Source organism: Xenopus laevis, chromosome 6L, assembly GCF_017654675.1.
Source record: "Xenopus laevis strain J_2021 chromosome 6L, Xenopus_laevis_v10.1, whole genome shotgun sequence".
NCBI lineage: Eukaryota > Metazoa > Chordata > Amphibia > Anura > Pipidae > Xenopus > Xenopus laevis.
In genome coordinates this window covers 30,822,904-30,842,050 of record NC_054381.1, presented here as the reverse complement: position 1 = coordinate 30,842,050, position 19,147 = coordinate 30,822,904, and the positions used below count along the sequence as shown (strand labels likewise).

At 37.4% G+C, this 19,147-nt stretch overlaps 1 protein-coding gene across 4 annotated transcripts in view; it reads right to left on the bottom strand.

Moving 5' to 3' along the window:
* Positions 1-19,147, bottom strand: part of cdk14.L (cyclin-dependent kinase 14 L homeolog) — a 347,215-nt gene that overhangs the window by 211,158 nt on the left and 116,910 nt on the right. For all 4 annotated transcript variants that reach the window (XM_041565884.1, XM_041565882.1, XM_018266524.2 and 1 more), the window contains 2 exons: positions 16,886-16,980; positions 12,788-12,867 (listed from right to left, as the gene is read on the bottom strand). In XM_041565884.1, coding sequence (XP_041421818.1) covers positions 12,788-12,867; positions 16,886-16,980 — 175 coding nt within the window. The remainder of the gene's footprint in view (positions 1-12,787; positions 12,868-16,885; positions 16,981-19,147) is intronic.

The following is a 19,147-nucleotide window of genomic DNA, read 5'->3' as shown; positions in this document are numbered from 1 at the left end:
GAAATTATGTTGAAGTAGTAAAATGTTACTGAAATCCATTTTATTATTAAGATATAAATGATTTCTCCTTCTTTGATCTCACCCACAAGTTCTTCATCCTGGCTCATGAAATAATTGGATTTCGGCACAGATCAAAGACATTTTGGCTCAAGCTGATGTTGAAGTTGGCAAAGTCAGAAAAAAAAAAGTTGTATCTGAATGTAATATTTTCATGAGGCCTAGAGGTTTTACAAACTTTGATAATTTTTACAACTTCCAACACAGTCCCAAAACACTTTACACTTCTGTACCTCGACATGAAGGAACTGCGATTCAATTCCCTGGAACTTTGAAAGTCTAGCCGCAGCATAGGTTTTACCAAGAACTAACCAAACAAATGCATTATTATTATTAATAATATTCCTGGTTGGTAAAGATGACAGGGATACAATCTGACATTGGTCCAAAGCAAAATGTCAAACAACAGCTGGAAATCACATCAACTTCACACCAAGGAAAGTTAGTGACTCATAAAATACCATAGAGGGATGGAAGCAGTGCAATCAACTGTGGTTTAAGGTGGTGAAATTCCTACTAAGTTTATTCAAGCATTGGCAAATGAGTTGCTACCCTCCTACAAAACACCAGTGTGCATACCACTAAATAAACATTACTGTACATGCTTCATCTAAAGTACAGTTGTCATAATTGACTTTTGTATTGGGTGATGTTGCATTTCCATATAAAGCACAGCCAGTATGAACCTACTCCAAACATGGAGCAGAGGAGAAACATTTTTTTATAAAAAGAAAAGTAATACTGGACTTACTGTATATCCAGTCTTCTCTAGTTTTTTAAGGTTTTTTTGTAATGTAATACTGTGATGTTCACTACAGTGCTATAATACTGGGGTAAATTGAATTTAAACTCTGAGAAACTATTTATACTTATACAAGGTGGTTATTTCCTGGGATCCTTGTAACTGTTCCTACTACTGGGCTTTGACCACTAGTCGTTTGTAGCTTAATGGCTGAAACAACTTATATATCTGTTGTCTACTTCCCATCAGTTGTTCTGAAACCCTTGACAGTTTTTGCCATACTGGTATGCCTTATTACACTCAAGCTCATTGATGCAAAGGGAGCCCTGGAATAACAGCTAGCTTGAATGTAATGGAAGTACCAGTTTCCATCCAGTCTGTTCTCTGTCCAGCTCCAGTCTGGCCTGTTCTCCGTTCGGCTCCAGACTGGCCTGTTCCCCGTCCGGCTCCAGACTGGCCTGTTCCCTGTCCGACCCCAGCTGGATCCCAATCCAGCTTCAGACTGGCCTGTTCCCTGTCTGGCTCCAGTCTGACCTGTTCTCCATCTGGCTCCAGTCTGGCCTGTTATCCATCCAGCTTCAGTCTGGACTGTTACCCATCCAGCTTCAGCCATGCCTGCTCTACCTCAAACTCCAGTCTGGACTGCTCTTCACATGTTCCAGTCTGGCCTATTTTCTGTCTTGCACCTATCTGCCCTATTCTCAGCTCCCTGTGTCCTACTCCAGTCTAGCATCTACTCTGTCCTGCTCAAGTCCAGCCTGTTTGCCATCATGCTCCAGTCTGGCTTGTTCTCCCTCCAGCTATGGTCTGGCCCCTTCTCTGACCTGCTCTCCATTCTGTTCCCTGTCTTGCTCTTATCTGTCCTATTCCTTGGTTCATATGTCCTGCTGCAATCTGGTCTGTTCTCCACCCACTCTGTCCAAGCAGGCATGGAGAGAATTTCTATTTTTTTTTTTTTTTTAAATCTGTGCGACAAATTAGCAGTCCATGTGTTCTGTTATTAAACTTCGGGTCCCAGCAGTTTTAGCCATCTATACACCACACATAATACTGCTGCAGGTTTAAAACACTGTGTTCAAAGAGACAGAAATATATAGTGACATGCCTGTCATCTTAAAGAGAATGAGATCAGTTGGTTGCTCTAACACAGGCACATAACTATTGTCTGGAGACATAGAATAACTGGCATGTGACCTCTAGAAGAATTGGATGAAGGTTAAGGAAAAGTATAAGAGTCTGCAAAAGAAACATGCTTTATGTGTAAGTCTGTCAATACAATAAACACTTACTGAAGGGGAAAGCATGTTGGTATGGCTCCAGTTATGGCCTGTTTCCATAGGGCAGGCAGTAAGTACAGGGCTCCTTTGCACCTAGACTTGCCTTTTGTATTGTATTCTACCAGCAAACCCAATAAAATAACAGCCAAGGTCATGGCTGGAATAATCCAATTTCCAGCAATTTGTTGGTAAACGTGTATTAACCAGTCCATCTTTCCCCAGCCTGCCTCCGATCTGCTCCATTCACCCCTCCCAGCTTCTACAGACTCACTGAATCACCAATTCAACTGTTAATGATGCATCTCTGCCCCCTTCATGCCACAACTAAGCCCCTTGGCATCGCAGCTCTGTCCATTTATATCACAGCCCACCCTTTGTGGCCTGCCCTGGACAGTAGCATCACTGTCAAATAGATGGCAACCCTCCCTGCAAATGCTGGTACTCATTAACATGAACCCCCTCACCCCACATGAATACAGCACTGTCAAATGCAGGCAGCACTGTATTCATAGAGAAAGTGTAGGTTCTTATGCTCCATTCTACAGAGCAAGGCATATCATCCACAGATGCAGATGGTGGGGCAGGGTGCAAAGGGTGAAAACATGGCAGACTGCATTTTTATTTGTCTGGACTGTTATTTGCAGTGCCCCGCCTCAATGCAAATTCCAGCAAAGGAATAAAGGCATAGGTAATATCAAGAGCAAAATAAGCAACAGTTTGGTGTGTCGGACTCCATTGTACAAGTGGGAAAAAAAGCATTTTTGCTACAGTCACTGTGACAGCCGTTATAGATGTAGAATTCATAGCCAGCCGCACTCATGCATCATTTTGACATAGAATATTGCAGCACGCCCTATACAAAAAAGCTTCAGCCTTGCTCAGTTTTCTGTTTGATTTATGGCCTTGTTTGCCCTGCAAGTCTAAGATACAGCAGAACACTCCTCAGAAGAAAAGATGCTATAAAACAACATTTCACTCATTTAAGGACAATTTACCAAGACAAGTGCAGACAGACTTCCAACAACAGTTTATATAAATGCTCATCTACTCAATCTCTGTTTCAGACACTCGCCAAGTCCACCCACGAGAATCTTATGTTGCACAGGCACTGGCTGTTAATAACAAAGTGACAAATCCCATTGTATAAAACCAAACATATATTTTATGTTCTACCATAGTTATTATCATGTCAGCACACATACAAGAAATAGCAAACTATATACAATTATCATGCTGCAGAGCTTATCTGGCCTCACTGAAGAGAAGAACCCTATGGTGGGTGTCCTGACACAATACACCAACAATAACACAGATACATAGGAGACCAATTAGCTTTATTACTAAATGCTGAGTTTCATGACCATCACCGAGAGCTTTTATTTAGGCCATGAAGGTAACTATTAATAAACACATATTTTACAACAGGGGTCAAGTCATTTATTAGAAGTTTCCACAATGTAATCACAAAACACAGCTAAGTGCCATATATATATATATATATATATATATATATATATATATATATATATATATATATATATATATATATATATATATATATATATTATTGCTAATGACGATATAAAATTTACCATGACAGCTGATCTCCATTCTGTAAACTTCCTTGATGTCCAGGTAATCCGTACCCAAGAAGGATTCTTGACCAGAATGTTTTCTAAACCCACTGATAGGAACCAACTGTTAAAATGTGATAGTTTTCATCAGTTTACAAGGGTGTGTAGAATTACCAATGATCCTACCTGGGTGGAACATGATCTTATGACAATGAGAAACAAACTGGTTCATAGGGGCTACCCACCAGATTCGCTGGACACCACAATTGTTAAGGCTAGGTTGAATGCTGGAAGGACTAGACAGAGAGTTGACAATAGAGATAAACGGCTGACCGTTGTGGGACAATATCATTCCCGGAGCGAGAAGTTCAGACAGATTTTATGTAGACATTGGCATTTGTTAAAAGATGCATATCCGACAGTAACTGAATTTAAACAACCACCTATGATGTCGTTCAAAAAAGGTTCCACTATAGGGAGGAGGTTGGTACGCACTGATATGCGACCACCACCTAGACAGTATACATTTTTGGGTCCCCCCAAGGAGGGCATGTCCCACTGCAACGGTTGTGCACAGTGTCGTTTTTTGCTTACAGGTGACTCATTTTGTAGTCTGGTAACAAATGGGTGGATGGGCGTGTGTTCGCTCCTGTGACGCACCGACGCTGTGGCGTAGTTGCGTCAGAGTGACCGGGCACGCAGCCTCCGCTACTTCAATGGCGACTACGGACTTTCGGGTCTTTCACCGATTCAATGCGATACACATTGGGGACACGCTTGAGAAAGGGGGCAGGGGACCCATATAGATGAGTATATCTCTATGTATCATGATTTTATGATGGGACAATAAATGCTACGTTTTAACCTATTGGAGTGCGACTTTGCTGGAACATATATATATATATAGAGAGAGAGAGAGAGAGAGAGAGAGAGAGAGAGAGAGAGAGAGAGAGAGAGAGAGAGAGAGAGAGAGAGAGATAGATAGATAGAGAGATGAATGTACCCCTTAATGTGAATATAAGGATATTATGAGTAGCAGAGGAGTTCCATGACCACATAAAAGCACAAAGGGTGAGCTGCTAAAATTGCCTTCCCTTTAAACAAAATTGGGATTGTTTGTCCATATATTGTATATTCAAACTGGCCATGGGATAACTTTGTATGAATTCTGTGGTCACAACCTTGAAAACAAGTAAGTTGCAGGTAAAACTTAGTCCCTGTGTAAAATGTATATTGAAGCAATATAATTCTTAAAGGGACTCTGTCATGATTTTTATAGTGTAGTTTTTGTTTCTAAATTACATTGTTTACACTGAAAATAATTCACTCTACAATATAAAATTTCATTCCTGAACCAACAAGTATATTTTTTCTAGTTGTAATATTGGTGTATAGGAAGCCATCTCAGTAGGGATGGGCGAATTTGACCTGTTTCACAGACGCCCATTAAAGTCTATTGGCGTCAAAAAAATTTTGTCGCGCAGCGAAATAGTTTTGACGCTCGTCTTTTTTTTTTGACGCACATACAAGTCATTTTTTCGGCGAAACGAGGCGAAAAAATTCGCCCATCCCTACATCTCAGGTCATTTTGCCTGATTATGTGCTTTCAGAAAGAGCCAGGATGGAACTGCTTTCTGGCAGGCTGTTGTTTCCTCCAACTCAATGTAACTGTATGTGTCCCAGTGGGACCTGGATTTTACTATTAAGTGCTGTTCTTAGATATACCAGGGAGCTGTTATCTTGTGTACGGGAGCTGTTATCTGGTTGCCGTCCAATTATTCTGCTGATGGGCTACTGGGGGGAAAGGGGAGGGGATACCACTCTAACGTGCAGTGCAGCAGAAACTGAAGTTTAGCAGAGCACAAGTCACATGACTAGGGGCACCTGGGAAACTGACAACATTTTAGCCTCGTGTCAAATTTCAAAATTGGATATTAAAAAATCTGTTTGCTCTTTTGAAAAACGGGTTTCAGAGCATTAGTCTGCTGGAGCAGCACTGTTAACTGATGCATTTTGAAAAAAAAAATGTTTTCCATGACAGTAATGAATCAGATGTAAATAAGTGTAGGACTGGCCAGACCAGGGATGACTTTGACATAGTTGGCTAGCTGGAATATATTGCAATATAGGGACAAACAATCACTGTTTTGTTTAAAGGGGAGGATATTTTTAGTAGCTTAATGTACAAAATGTCCTACATATATAGATTAGATAGATAAATATAGATATATACATGATCAGAGGATCTCTTGTCTTTGTCCTATGAATTTTGTGGTGCCTGTTTCATTGCACTTCTGCCTACAGGGGTGCTATATAAATACATGTTAATAATAATAATAATAATAATAAAAAGGAGCAGAGAAGCAAAAAAATCACTTACAAATGATCCTTTAGTGAGATATCTGCAATCCTAACTGCGCCGGTTTGTGTGCAATCATACCCACCAAGCTAAACAAGAGGAGGAGCATAAAATACACATCTGCTGCTTTCATGGATGAGTAAAGAGTTTAATGAGTTTTAATTATTTCAACGGTAATGTGACATTAACGGTCAAAGGCACAATATTTCAATATGCATTCCTTGAGCAATAGGTGAAAATGTAAGACCATTAGCAGTTGGTTACAATTATGCACTGCTTAGCTTTCTACTCTAGTAGATATAAATTCAGTTTCAGTTATCAATGTTTTCCCTTTAATATATACCTAATATATATATCTATATATATACATATATATATACCTAAGAGTACATACAGAGTGACTAGAAGTGAAAAATTGTGGGTACACTGCAATCAGACTCCAGTGGGATATTGGATGTGCAATAGGCTTCAGAGATTTCAATGCCTAAAGGGTTTGACATACTGTAGCTCTTAGGGGCAGATTTATCAAGGGTCGAATTTCGAATTTGAAAAACCTTGCGATTCGATTTCAAAAAGACCAACTGAAATTAAATCCAAGTTTTTTTTCCGATCAAATAGGTTCATTTTCGATTGAATTTTAATCATACCAATGGAAGTAATAGCGCATTCGAATAGAACCATTCTAAGTTTTTCCCAAAAAAACTTTGATTTTTCAAAGTCCATCAATTGACTCCATATAGATTCTAGGAGGTCCCCCATAGGCTAAAACAGCAATTCGGCAGGTTTTAGATGGCGAATGGTCGAAGCTGAATTTTTAAAGAGACAGTACATGAAATATTTCGACATTCGAATTTTCGAATTTTTTTCAGATTCGAATTGAGTCGAAGTACACAAAAATTAGCCTGAAATAATTATTAAAAAAAATTAATTATTTTGAATTGCCCCTTAATGTTGTATTCTGACAGTAGTCTCTCCCTTTAGAAATGCATTATTTAAAGTTTATTCTCATTGAACAAAACAAGTAGAAGACTAGTTCATCATCTTAGAAACAACTTTAATTTTTTTCTACCTTAGTCCATCATTTTGTTGCCTATAAACCAGGCTTCAGTTTTACTCCAACTCACATGAGTGATTTGGTCAAATCCAAATCCCTTTTATATATCCTTTAGTATAGAATGAACTTATTGCCTTCTAATGCATTACTATATGCACTTATAGGTGCAACAGGGTATTCCTTAGTCATGAAGGACTATTTTTCATGTCTACAAAAGAGTAGTATTAACAGGGAAGCTGGGCTCCATTTAGGCTTCCAGCAAAATATCAGGTTAAAAACCATGTTAGAAGTCTCTAGTAGCAGTTCAAGTTCATCATTAGTATGAACTATGGTGAGTTTGCAAAAAGTCTAGATGCCTATAAAAGCCAAGAAGCAGGTAATATTTACTAGTCAGAGGTTTGAAAGAAAGCGTCCAATAGGGTGCTTTGATTTTCTAGACCTGGTGCAAATGTAATGTACACTGGACACCCATGATTCCTTGATCAAGTCAAGATTAAATAAAAAAATCCCCCACTTTACCATATTATTTATAAAGCCCTCCAAAAGTAGGGTCATAAGGAGAAGGAATGTCCAAATTGCATTATTCAGCTGTCAGGGGATAACAAAAGGAGTTGTTGAGTCATATCTTGAGGGCCAGAGGTTTAATATTCCTATTTAATGAATTTTATTATTAGCATATTTATTAAAATAGAATTGCCTGGTGAGTGTGTGTAGCCATACTGCTATTTAACCAGGCCTGGGTTATATTCCTGCTGTGTCAGCTGTACTTAATCTCCTTGCGCCTCAAAAACCAGATTTACATTTTATGCCTTAGCCAGCTGGTGGAAAAATGTTGTGTACATGACTGCAAATAGCTAGTAATCCTACACAGCTGTAAACATAACAAGAGAGCTGCTTCTGGAATTATATTCAAAAAACATCGAACTGTAGATAAAGCAGAGTGCCTGGTGCAAACAATCAAAGTCCTTCAAGAACACATCAGCAGAAGCCTCTGAAACACACTACAGGGATCATTTGCGGGCATAGGTGCAACACTAAGCTAGTGCAGTTGTCAACCAATCAGGCGTTTGCTTTCATTTTACAATCTGTAGTAGATTCTTCAAAACTATTTGCTTATTGGTTGCAACTGCAATTCTGCAGTTCAGCACCTATGTAAATCAGCCTTTCAATTCAATGGTTCGAGTTTTAGTACTTCGAAATACGACCCTTAGTAAATGTGCCCCTTCGTCAACTGTTATTAACTCAACATAAATCAGAGAATGTTAACTAATGACTTAAAGCCGCTAAGCATTCATCACATGGAACAAACATAGCTACAGCATCCCACCAATGTTACAAGTGAATTGCTCTATTGTCATAACATTGTCAATCAGGATTAATAACATTTACCTGTAATTTTAAACCCAGATCAGACCACAAAATTCCTGTTATACGTTTTATTTCCCTAACAGGCAATATTTTATATAATTGACCACAGTTCAATTACATGAATGTTTTGTAGTCGCCTCCGCTTACTGCCTGCTTGATCTCCTCCATCTTTTGGAGCCAGCATTCGTTTCACTTTGTTATTTAACACACAAAAAATGATACCTTCTAAGTCTGCAACACAATCTTTTTGATTATGCTTTCTAGTTGCACCTCGCCACTTGCTTTGAAACGATTTGCAATAAGTGCACTATCTGCATTATCTTCATTCTCTTGTGTTCCATAGCAGTCAATCCCTTTATATCAGGCTCCCCAGGGAGCAACGGTTTCATCGGAGCAGCTGAATAAAGGGAATCGACATCAGAAATCAAGTTCTAACATCCTTTATATATCACCTAACCCCTTTCAGGCTTTTGTCTCTATTTCCCTCTCAACCTGCCTGATAAAAACCGTGCTCTGCAGGTTACCCAATTTAAAAATAAAATTACCAGTGGTAGAACATTCCCATTTGTACAATAATGTGGAACCGGTAGACCCCTCACTGCAAAAGTCATATGATTTGATTCCTTTGCTGCTTAAAAGACAGACAAATACAAGGTAAAGCAAGGTAACAAAAGGGAATGCTAAATTATAATAAAATGAAACCTCATGAGTCATTTTGAGAAATCAAGAGCTAAACACAGATGGGCCTAAAAAAACGTTCCACCTTTGTTATGTTGTATTAGCTCTTGGATAGTGTTGTTTATTGACCTTGCTTTATACTGTGTAGGTCTAAGAATAATAGCATAATGATACAAATGAAGCTTCAGTGCAAATTCATGTATATACCAGCACTTTATACCAGCACTTTTTGGTGATTTGGATATTTTGGCAATTTATCAAAAATCTAATTTTGGAGTTTTTCTTTTTGATTCGAAAAAGCTTGAAAATCTCAAATGTGCTCATACCACAAATCTCATAAACTCGATCAAAAAAAAAAAAATATGAAAAAGCTACCCATCCTTTTTAAGAGTTAAATTAATCTCGATAACCCAAACTGAAAAACAGATTTCATTTTGCTAACTCCACTCCCACTGACTTCTATATAAATGAGCAACTTTTAAGTTGGCAAATTTTTATATTCGGGGACCGGTTTCAAGTTTTTTGCACTGAAATCTTGAAGATGTGTGTTTCAAAAAATTTAATTTGGGATTTTTGCAGTGAAAACCTTAAAAAAAGGTTGAATTTCAATATTTATAAATATGCCCTCTTAGGGCTGGGATTTGCTTTGATTTGTAAATTATGTGAAGAACTTGACAATGTTTTCATTTATTTCACCTAAATATCTGAATGAGGGTTTGGATTTGGTTTGGTATTCAGCAGAATTTTTTCTGGAGAATTTGGTATTCAGTCAAACCCAAACAGTATGGATTAGGGGCAACCAACCCAATAATATCATTGTGCCAATAATGTGTCATCCTAAAATGAAATATTCTTTGGTGGGTAGATTCATCCTTCGCCAGACAATTCCCTCACCACAAGCAGTTAGACAGTAAACTTCCTATATATATATATATATATATATATATATATATATATATATATATATATATATATATATATATATATATATATCTATCTATCTATCTATATATATCTATATATAGATATATAGATATAGATATATATGTTATTTATTAGGCTATCGCTTTGAAATTCTCACCTTTTAGAACATTAATAACAATGCAAGCAGAAAACAATCTTTCAGGCATTAAAACCTGCTCTGCTACCTGTTTGGCAGGGGAAATTAGCATTTCATATCCTTTGGGGCAAGGACTGACGTGGGTGATTGAACACTCTCTGTACGATGCTTTATGATCTGTCCATGCTCTATAAATAACTAGAGTAAAATATACAAAATCCAGGGCCCTATTTATGGTATTTCACCAAAGATATCCAGTAATTGTGATACTACATAAGCAATCAGTCTAATGACAATTTATTAATAGTTGTACAGTGATCCCGACAAACAATGCCAGATCACATGTATTATTCGGCAGTCATCACCTCCAGCACCTTCATTCTAACATACACATTTTATTTTATGCACAGAAACCAAATACTGTACAAAAGCAGATTCGTTTATATCAAGGATCTATTTTCTTCCTTCCACACACACACCTACCCCTATTTATTTCATTGGGAATTCTACTTTCATACCTCACTGGATACAGTGGGCTCTACAATGCATTAAAGACTGGTGTATGAGAAGAGATGGGACCTGATAGTAAAGAAAGGCTTTTGGGGGAGACATCAGAATTATGGAGGCTTTATTCAAGAGATATATGGCCATGCTCTATCACACCCCTGCATCCCATTGCTTCTGGAGCCAGTATAAAAAGCTAATTATTTCCTACTGGTTGTATATTTGCCCCTGATTAGATAAAGTGAGAATTAATTCTTATGGTGCACTGTATTGGAACTAGCGATGTGCGGGTTGACAAAAAGTTGACCTTCACCTGACCCTAATCCACCCATTCGGCACCCCCACTCGACCCTAACCCTAAAAAGCCATGACTGCAGGCATAGTAAGGTCGAACCCAGGCATGGCCCACAAAGGTTCTGCAGAAGCTGGCCGGGTATATGCATCGAATCCACTATTTTAGGATTTGACCAAATCCTTTGTGAAACTGAATTTGAATCCTAATTTGCATATGTAAGTTAGGGAAAAGAGACGGAAAGAAAACAGCAAGTGCATCAAACATTCAAAAATGTTTGACTCCCTTGTTTGTGTGATGATAAGTTGCTGAAAATGCTAAATCTTGCCTGAATCCCAAACCGAATCCTGTATTCGGTGTATGCCTAGTACATATAAAACACATATATTAACAAAACGTGGAGTATCATAGTAACTGGGAAGAAAAGGGGGGTCACCTCGCACACCCTGCCGATCCGAATCTTGTGAAACCTGGTGCTTGATGAAGGAGGTATTGGCAGCCCCACAACAAAAACCCTTGGGTCTCCCTGCTAGAAATATCCTGTTGTGCCGGTGATTTTTTACTTCTCTGTATCATAGTAACTGAAACGTGTCTGCTAGCTGCACCCCAGACAAACCTCCGGGGCCCTCAGTGCGCATGTGTGAACGGAGCAGCGCAGTGAGCAGGTGTAAAGGGTGCCACGCAGCACGCATGTGTGAATGGCGCAATCGCTGTTGCGCATCGCCACAATTAATTTTGGTGAGGGCAGGCAGATCGAGAGAGGGGGGTAAGTTTTTTCCTGGTGTCCTGCTGGCCCAGCCCGACCCTGACCATTAGACAAGGTAAAGTTTAAGTCAGAAAGAAGTTTAAAAGCTTCATGTCAAAATTATTAACAGGAAATTTAGCTCTTTTAGTGCAGGAAGGGCAAAAGAGGAGCAATGGGGGGGGGGTCAATTCTGCCGAAATAAATGCAATTGGCAAGTATGATACAACCACATGATTTTATTTCCTAAACCTATTTTACTGTCTAGTGTAAACAACTTATCCGCCTGCTCTCTTGTGCTATAAGCATACCTCCCAACTGTCCCTTTTTCGGAGGGACAGTCCCTCTTTTGACAGCTCAACCCGCAGTCCCTCATTTGTACTGGAAAGTCCCTCTTTTCTCTGCACTGAACAGCCAGAAAAAGAAACAAAGTTTCTCACTTAATTGGCTTTTAGCAGAGAGCCCAGAAAAGCTAACAGGTGCAAATAAGATACTTTGTAACAATTTTGAGACACAAAAACACAGTTTAGATAAGGAGAAATATTTTCAAACTTTCATAACCTGCCAAATTTACATGGTAATTAGGGGGTGTGGCCACAGAAAGGGGTGTGGTCAAAAAATTGCTTCTCTACGTGCGGAAAAAATTTTTTGTCCCTCTTTTTGCTTCCAAAATGTTGGGAGGTATGCTATAAGAACACCAAGGACTGCAGGCTCTTGACATGACCACATGACTAGCAAATAGCACATAGACATATACAGTATACATGCAGAAAATCAGATATAACTTCTTCAAAATGACAGCGTAAAAAAAAAACAATTGTCCAATGCTACTCTCTTTCACTAAACAAGCCCCATGTTTTCAGGCACTTTTTTAAATGAACCTTTGAACCTGTTTCAGTCATCCCGCCCATTGAGTGACATATACAATTCTGTGTTGCATTTAAGTACTGACGAACTGCTACAAAGAGATTGGGTTATTTTTTGAGATATATTCAGAGAGAGTTGAATTGAAATAGAAAGACAGGACATTGCAATCAACAAGCAATAAAAGGATTAGAAATACTGAAAAGGGTGTCGTACCTTCCCTGATTGCAGTAAACGGAGTCCCTTCTTCTTCTTGCAGTCTTATCACCTTCAGTGCTACCAACTTGCCGTTTACTCTAAATAAAAATGGGAATGTTGATTTGGAGAATCAAATTTGATTTCACATTTTATACGAGAATTATTCTCCATTGGTCCTTGATTCCCAATCACTACTTTATATAAGGACACCTCTAGTGGATGTCAGTGATGGAGCATCAAGGAAATTATAGGGTAATAATGAGACCCATCAATAAGCCCATGCTACCCTTACACTTTAATGTATGGTTATATACTTTCCTAGGTTACTGTTGTCAGAATGGTATATCCATACACAGTGTGTGTAGTAAAATGTATTCCTGAAAAAATTCATTATTTTTGCCAATTTTTTCCTAGTTAGGATTATCCAAATAATACATGTACTAAAAGTATATGAAAAGGTTTAGTTTAGATGAAGCAGTGTTTAGAGGTATAGATTCCTTTAAGATAGCCTTAGAGGGATTATTCATATTTTTTTTGTTTTAATTAACTTATAGCATGATGTAGAGAGTCAATCTGCAACTGGTTTTCTTTTTTTATTATTTGTGTTTTTTGAGTTATTTAGCTTTTTATTCAGTAGCTCACCAGTTTGTAATGACAGCAATCCGATTCAAAGGATCCAAATTACCCTAGCAACCATGTATCGTTATGAAGAAGAGACTGGAATATGAATAGGTGAGGCCTTGAATAGAAAGCTGAGTAATAAAAAGTAGCACTGACAATAAATTTGTAGCCCTACAGAGCATTTGACTTTAGATGGGGTCAGTGACCCCAATTTGAAAGCTGGAAAGAGTCAGAAGAAGGCAAATAATTCAAAAACTATTAAAAAGAAAAAATGAAGGCCAATTGAAAAGTTGCTAAAAGTTAACTTAAATGTTAATTAACATTTGCAATAATGTAATGTAATAACAAAGCATAATTAAGAATATAGCACAGCAAAATGCAAATTGTTGTTCTTATTTCTGTGAATATTTTACATTTACAAGTTTAATAATATTTCACCAAAGAATATTTTTTTTTTTAAATCTACAGAAGACTTATCTGACATAGAGGACTGAAAAATATTAAATATGGAGGAGGGGCTACAGGCTCACTGAAAACCTACATTAGTCATCGAGCTTTGGGGGAGCATATATATGTTTTAACAATCACCTTCGCTTTTATAAATATATTTCTGCATCAGCAGTTAGCTGACGGGGGAAGACTTACAGTTTAATAATGCAAAACTCCTTGCCCTGCCACATTTACAGAGAACAAAGCACTGAAGAGTCTTGATAAAGGGAATAATGTATGAGGAGTAACTGAAACACCCGCTGGAATATTTCCTGATTTGAATGAATAAACTGAACAATACTTTTAATATTTCAAAATGATCACTTTCCATTATGGTGGCAAAATATGGATTTCCTTTATTCCAATATTGATTTCAAAATGAAGTCTTTAGGAATTCTTAGCATTTAGGCATATACAGGTATGGGATCCATTATCTGGAAACCAGTTATCCAGAAAGCTCTGAATTATGGAAAGGCGGTTTCTCATAGACTCCATTCTATCCAAATAATCCAAATTTTTCCTTTTTCTCTGTAACAATAAAACAGTAGCTTGTAATTGATTCCCAACTAAGATATAATTAATCCTTATTGGAAGCAAAACCAGCCTATTGGGTTTATTTCATGTTTATATGATTTTATAGTAGACTTAGGGCTTTAGCACATGGGCAAATTTGGGGAGATTTAGTCGTGATTTTTCATTTTAGCAGGCGGAAGGCAGGGAGAAGGCAGTTCGGGGAGATTGTCGTCCCGAAGAAGAGGTGATTAGTCGCCAGGCAACTAAATCTCCCAGAATCTGCCCATGTGCCAAAGCCCTAAAGGTATGAAGATCCAAATTAGAGAAAGATCAGTTATCCAGAGCATCCTGGATAACAGGTCCCATACTTGTACTCTGAATTACAACTGTGCAATCACATGGTTGCTTCAATGTAAATGCCATATTTAAAACTGCCGCAGAGGAGCTAGGTCATTAAATTGAAGGATTGTATATTAAGGCTACTTGTGATTGAACCAGAAATTTGATGAAGCACAGTGTGCACAGATGTCAATAACAGGGCATTCTCTGTTTGGACATGTCACATGTGAAGTACCGCAGGGCCCTGTTCCATATCCATGATTAATTTGCTTATTAAAATTCTTGTACATCAGCTGACATAGAACCAGTTGTCGGTGGCTTCCGATGGTATAACATTATGCCGGTTAACAAGAAGTTTATTTGCAGAGAAATTTGGAGAGAATGGCGAAGAATGGATATGTGGCAGATGATATTCAGCACAGAATAAACAGAGGTTTACGGAAACCCTTTAGAAACAGTTAAATGGCCGTCTTTTTTAAGATATCCATTATTTTTATTACTATTCTACCTCAACTTAATTGTATCCCTTGCCCAATCACGCTGCTTTTTGGGGAGAGACAGAATGATAATTTGAATGGAATGCAGTTGAGCAGTATCAACATAGACAGGTTGCCCTTTGTGGTTAATGCTGTTCTTCTTACACGTCAGTTGCACCAAGGACACTAAAATAAAATACACCCCACACACACCTGTCCAACATATGGTACACACAAGGACTGGTGTTCGCAGCCAAGAACAGATAAATAAATACAAATAATTTTGCTTGCCATCTTTAAAGTCATAGACTAAAAAAAACACATAATTAAAACTTCAGGATATAAGGGGAAAAAGGTACAGCTATGGGATCAATTATCCTCTAAATTACAAGAAGGCCATCTCCTATAGAGTATTAAGAATTCCTTTCTCTGTAATAATAAAACAGTAGCTTGTACTTGATGGTACCTAAACTGCATGAATCCATATTTGGAGCAAAACAATTTTATTGGGTTCATATAATGTTCAAATATTTTTAGAAGACTTAAGGTAAGGTGCTCCAAATTACTATTGGTGGTCCAAAAAATCTGGAAAACACCAGGTACCAAACACTCTGGATAACAGACTCCATGCATGCATGTATTTATTTAATAGATTTAAAGCATATTACACAAAACGCTCATTTTGCAGGCCTTCAAATTCTACTTGGTGTATATGATATCCGTTTTAAAGACAGCCTACACATGCATAAGGATTTGCTAGTAGAGGAGTTCTGGATTATTGTAAAGGACCAGTAACATTACAAATGAATTACAGGTATTGGACCTGTTATCCAGAATGCTCGGGACCTGGGGTTTGCCAGATAACGGATCTTTCCGTAATTTGGGTCTTCATGCCTTAAGTCTACTAGAAATTCATTTATACATTAAATAAACCTAATAGGCTGGTTTTGCTTCCAATAAGGATTCATTATATCTTAGTTGGGATCAAGTACACGGTACTGTTTTATTATTACAGAAAAAAAGGAAATCACTTTTAAAAATTTGGATTATTTGGATAAAATGGAGTCTATGGGAGTTAGCCATTCCATAATTCTGAGCTTTCTGGATATCGGGTTTCCGGATAAGGGATCCTATACCTGTACCTTTATCTAACAACATTTGTTGTTTAGACAATGCCTTCAACCAACCTGTTCTATGGAACCATACATAATAAATTTTAATTACATAATAGCCATGCCATAATAACTAAAGGTATTTTCAATTTAAGAGAATTGAGCATTTTCACAATAGCACAATTGCAAGTGCAACGATGTATAAATGCAGTTCTGGCCTTTAGGATAAATGGAATATTATTCACTTAAACAATGAAATTGAAACTGGTGGTTGTGTTGCATGGCAAAATTGGCCGAACAGTACCCAGTACCACTATACAGCTAGATATGTTACTTAGGAAAGAACCAATGGCAGCATGGTGCAGACAGCTCAGTCTCGCTTTTGGGCTTTATTTCCACATTCAAATAAAAGCTAAATTTCCATTAAATTCAGCAGTCCTGTACAATGATGTGCTGTTAAAGATGCAGTTGGTTCCACACCAGAGCAAGCTTTTGACTAATACATCTTCAGTTGTCTCTCCATGACCTAATATCATTTTAAAAATCAATAAATTAAAAATACTTACTTGCTTTTTCCTTTAAAAACTGTAGCATATGAGCCTTCTCCTAATTTTTCCAGTTTTTCATAAGAATCGGCCTTTCCAAATTTTGGACTTGTTGGCTGGACAAAAAGAAGAAAATGATGTAGTTTTGTATTGGTTCAATTATATTATTAGGTTAATAAACTAAAATGTGCATAACAAAGCAGAGCAGCTCCATTTCATGAGAATGAGCATGCATTGTCTGCTGAAAATGTTTTGGGTATACCTTATGCAAGCGATGTAGTGGAGTAGCAAGGAAAGTGACCCAAGAACAACGATAAATGCAAAGGCATTGGGTGTAGAGAGAGGAAGTTGTACTGCAACTTTATAGTAACTGAAGGGACCCCAGAGGAAATACAGCATTCAGTTGATTAAAGGGGCTGTACACCTTTGAGTTTACTTCTAGTATGTTGTAGAGAGTGATATTCTAAGACAATTTGCAATTGGTTTTTGTTTTTGAGTTATTTAGCTTTTAATTCAGCAGCTCCCCAAATTGCAATTTCAGCAATCTGGTAGAATGCAAATTCCCCTAGCAACCATGCACTGATTTGAATAAGAGACTGAAATATGAATAGGTGAGGGCTTGAATAGAAAGATGAGTAATACGAAGTAGGAATAACAATACATTTGTAGCTTTAGAAAGCATTTGATTTTAGATGGGGTCAGTGACTCAGTGAGCTCAATTGAAAGCTGAAAAGAGTCAGAAGAAGAAGGCAAATAATTCAAAAACGATACAAAATAAATTATAAAAGATATAGGACCAATTGAAAGGTTTCTTAGAATAACCCATTCTATGACATACTAAAAGTTAACTTAAAGGTGAACCACCCACCCCTTAAAGCCTGATGTACTTAATAAGAACTGTTCAGATAAGGGTAACTAAGACATTGGTTGGGCAAAACAAAAATAACTTAAGAAAAGTACAGGCAAGTAAAGAGAATTATTAAAACGGTAATGGTAGAAATATTTATAGGGGTTGTTCACCTTTGAGATAACTTTTAGTATAATGCAGAGATTGATATTCTGATACAATTTGCAATGTGTTTTCATTTTTTATTATTGAAGGTTTTTGAGTTATTTAGCTTTTTATTCAGCAGCTTTTCAATTTGCATCCTAAGCAATCTGGTAACTAGGGTCCAAATTACCCTAGCAACCATGCATTGATTTGAATAAGAGACTGGGCTATGAATAGGAGAGGCCTGAATAGAAAAAGGATTAATAAAAAGTAACAATAACAATACATTTGTAGCCTTACAGAGCATTTGTTTTTTTTGGAAACTGCAAAGAGTCAGAAGAAAAAGGCAAATAACTATAAAACTATAAAAAATAAATAATGAAAACCAACTGAAAATTTGCTTAGAATTGGCCATTCCATAACATAATAAAAGTTACCTAAAAGGTGAACCACCTCTTTAAATACTGTATATTCAGGTAATTTGGGGGAAGCAAATATTATGTTACTAGTGTGAACCTTGAGGGAGGAAATTAAAGGTAACATAAGGAAGCAACCTGACATTTGTACAATTAAGGGAACACACAATAATAAACCTGCTGGATTTGTTTCTAAGTTACTTACTTCATTGATATATTAATGGGGATATGTAGCAATAATGTATTGTAAATCATTGACAAATGTTTTATTGAAAGCAGGTGTTTTTGTATAGATGTGGGTTAATCTGAGTTAATCAAGCAAATACTATTCCATCATGCTTTGAGTCAATAGATAAAAAAGCTGGCAGGCCATGGTTGGATGAAAGGGATTTAGTTCCATGGGTGATTGTTGTGGCGAATGTCAGAGGCAAAAATTGCTCAACATGCTGATGTGTCACAAGCAACAGTCACTAGTGGTATCGGCTTAAATTTCTGATCAAGAAAGCACTTTGGGACAGGAAACTCCCCCTCAACCATTTCAAGAACTCTTATAGATTGAATTTTATCAGACTGTTTATATAAGCCCCTGTCTATGTTTTTTCTACTCTTATCCCTCTCTGTAAAGCACCTTGTGATGTTATATCCAAACAACAAAATCCTGTGAACCAGGCAACTGTGAAAGTGCAGTCATCAACCATATCTGACATACAGGGCAATATTCCAAAGCAACTCAGTTTACAGTAAATACAAGTACAGATCACGAGTAGTCTAGTCAAGTCTATTGAGAACTTCAAAGATCAGTGTATAGAATTGTTTACAATTTGATTTTGTACAACCCAGGGTACGGAAACACAGTATGACTGTACCATATACTGT